Below are 2,607 nucleotides of genomic sequence, written 5' to 3' on the forward strand. Positions count from 1 at the left end.
AGAATTCCATAAATACCAGAAATATTAAAATTATCCTAAATACTATAAAAATAAAAATTACTAAAAACTAGTAAAGATGTTTCGAAAAGAATATAAACGGTGGAATTTGAGCCCGAAATTTGAAGGTTACAAGTTTTTCGTAACAAATGTAAATTTTAAAATTCTGCACACGTGACTACGGATAAAGTTTATTTTGAGTTCCAAGTCAAAAATTATGATCCTTTAAAATTTATATTGATCCTGCATCACATTCTTAGATCCACAATATTCTTAGATTTGTGCCATAATTAAATTTTTGAATTTTAGATCTTTTAATCATTTATTGGATGACCTAATTATTTTACCATTATCTCGATGGCTATTAGTGAAGTTTTTACCACTATGCAATTACGAGCCCGGAGCATAGCTGAGTCGATAATAACAGATTTACAAATACTGTAATTATGTATTTTACCTTGTACCATTATTTTATTGTTTTTTTTACTATTAACTATTAGAAGCCATAATTCTATTTTAGATTGTTGACTCTTCTGTTTTAACTAGTGCCGTATTTAAAATTCTACTAACTAAATATCATCATCATCATATCAATACGCTAAGTTCCATTTTTATGGATGAATAAATAAGAATTTTAACAAGTGTTATAATTCCATGTAAACAGTTGTGATGAACTTTTATTGTTCCACAATTTTTCCCCGCTCTAGTTGACTAAGTCTCACGTTTCTATTTCAACAACTGTCATCGGACCACTTCAAAGTCAACGGGCGTGACGAAATCGAAATCAACTAGTTCTGGCGGTAGGCTATGTATCGGGCTAGGTGGTAGAGCGGCGCGGCGCGGGCGGCGTCGAAGACGGCGAGCTCCCCCTCCGCCTTCCTCACGAGCGACTGCGCGAACTCGCGGGCGCCGTCGAGGCCGAGCAGCTTAGGGTAGGTGGTCTTGTCGCTGGCCAGGTCCTTCCCGGCGGTCTTCCCCAGCTCCTCCGACGTCTTCGTCACGTCCAGGATGTCGTCCACCACCTGGAACAGTAACCCCACGCAGCGGGCGTAGCTCCGAATCCGCTTCACCTCCTCCTCGTCGCCGCCGCCAACTATGGCCCCGCACACGGCCGCTCCCTCCAGCAGCCTCGCTGTCTTGTGGATGTGGATGTACTCGAGCACGTCCTTGTCCACCACTTTCCCTTCGCACGAAATGTCCACAATCTGAGAGCCATGAATTGGAGTAGAGATTAATTCCATGAAAATTAAGTGCTTAGAAAAAGATTTGACTTTAGATTATTTCGATTGTGATATTTACCTGGCCGGCCACCAGGCCTTCGGAGCCCACGCAGTTCCCGAGCTCAACAATGGAGCGGAGTACGCGCTCCGGCGCCACGCCGACGGTGCTCACGGCGACGTGCTCGAAGGCGAACGACAGGAGGGCGTCGCCGGCGAGGATGGCTGTGTCCTCGCCGAAGAGGACGTGGTTGGTGGGCTGGCCGCGTCGGAGGTCGTCGTTGTCCATGCAGGGGAGATCGTCGTGGATGAGCGACATGGTGTGGATCATCTCCGAGGCGCAGGCCACGGGCATCGCGGCCTTCTCGTCGCCGCCGACGAGCTCGCAGGAGGCGATCGCGAGGAGAGGGCGGACGCGCTTGCCGCCGGCCAGGAGGGAGTGGCGCATGGAGCGGTGGATCACCTCCGGGTGCCGGAGGGGGACGGCCAGGTCGAGGGCCTCGTTCACCTTGCGACCCTTCTCCGCCATGTACTCCTTGAGGTCGAATTGATCCACAACGAGGTTGCCGGTTTCCATCCTGGTCGAGACGCAGCGCACGACGGCGACCATGGGGCGGCGGCCAGCCAAACCGGCTGGGCTTCTCCTTGAAGCGGGTTTTATGTCGAGATTGGTGCCGTAGACGACGAAGGAGGCGGTGGCGTAGGCCATGGCAGAGTACGGGAACTATGAACAGAACAGAGACACCGAGAAGCTGCTGCTTCCACCGAGAAGCTGCTTGGTCTGTGCTCTGTGGCCGAATGAGAGATGAACGGGAGCATTATATAGCGGTCTAATTCAAGGCCAGTTCTCATTTTTTTCTAGTTGTACTTTTTTGACTAAGCACAATTTAGCCATTAATTACATGTTATTTTAATTTCCTCAATGAGAATATAAACACATATGCAATACATTAGTTATGACATAGTCATAATTAAATTTAGTTAAAGATTGAATGAGCGGAAAATAATGAAAGAATTCTGAGAAAACAGAATACTAAACAGTACTTCAAAGTAGGGTGCCGGGAAAGGAACGTTGTATTCCCGCTTTGAATCATTGATGACTAATTGGAAAAGAGATCATGTATCTCTTTGAATAATTCTGATAGTTTATACATATTAACCCATTGCCGGTCAACTCAGTTATGGAGTAGCAAATGATATTCGTGATGGCGGAACTTGACCGGCGTTTGAGGGGACAAGCCGTCCCACTCGGTGTTATAATTATTGCGAAGTGATGCGTTGCATAGTTTGACTAGGGACGATCAGTTTTTTTTCCCCTGGCAAACTAGGATTAGATTTACTGTTAAGTTTGGTAATTTAGGTGTTTTTGATTTTCTGTTGTCAAATGGGCATG

General features: G+C 46.4%; 1 protein-coding gene across 1 annotated transcript; it reads right to left on the reverse strand.

Moving 5' to 3' along the window:
* Positions 1-585: 585 nt before the first annotated feature.
* On the reverse strand, positions 586-2,004 carry LOC122028180 (geranylgeranyl pyrophosphate synthase, chloroplastic-like). The gene is made up of 2 exons (XM_042587210.1): positions 1,297-2,004; positions 586-1,202 (listed from the first exon to the last, which is right to left on the reverse strand). The coding sequence occupies exons 1-2, from the start codon at positions 1,921-1,923 to the stop codon at positions 786-788; spliced, it is 1,044 nt and encodes a 347-aa protein (XP_042443144.1). The 5' UTR covers positions 1,924-2,004; the 3' UTR covers positions 586-785.
* Between the last annotated feature and the right edge of the window lie 603 nt (positions 2,005-2,607).

The sequence above is a fragment of the Zingiber officinale genome, chromosome 10A (genome assembly GCF_018446385.1).
Source record: "Zingiber officinale cultivar Zhangliang chromosome 10A, Zo_v1.1, whole genome shotgun sequence".
Lineage (NCBI taxonomy): Eukaryota > Viridiplantae > Streptophyta > Magnoliopsida > Zingiberales > Zingiberaceae > Zingiber > Zingiber officinale.

Excerpts from the sequence above, each read along its gene's own strand:
- LOC122028180 (XM_042587210.1), bottom strand. The coding sequence starts at position 1,923 with ATGGCCTACGCCACCGCCTCCTTCGTCGTCTACGGCACCAATCTCGAC. Across the intron at positions 1,203-1,296 it reads AAGGCCTGGTGGCCGGCCAG|ATTGTGGACATTTCGTGCGA; the intron begins GTAAATATCACA and ends CATGGCTCTCAG.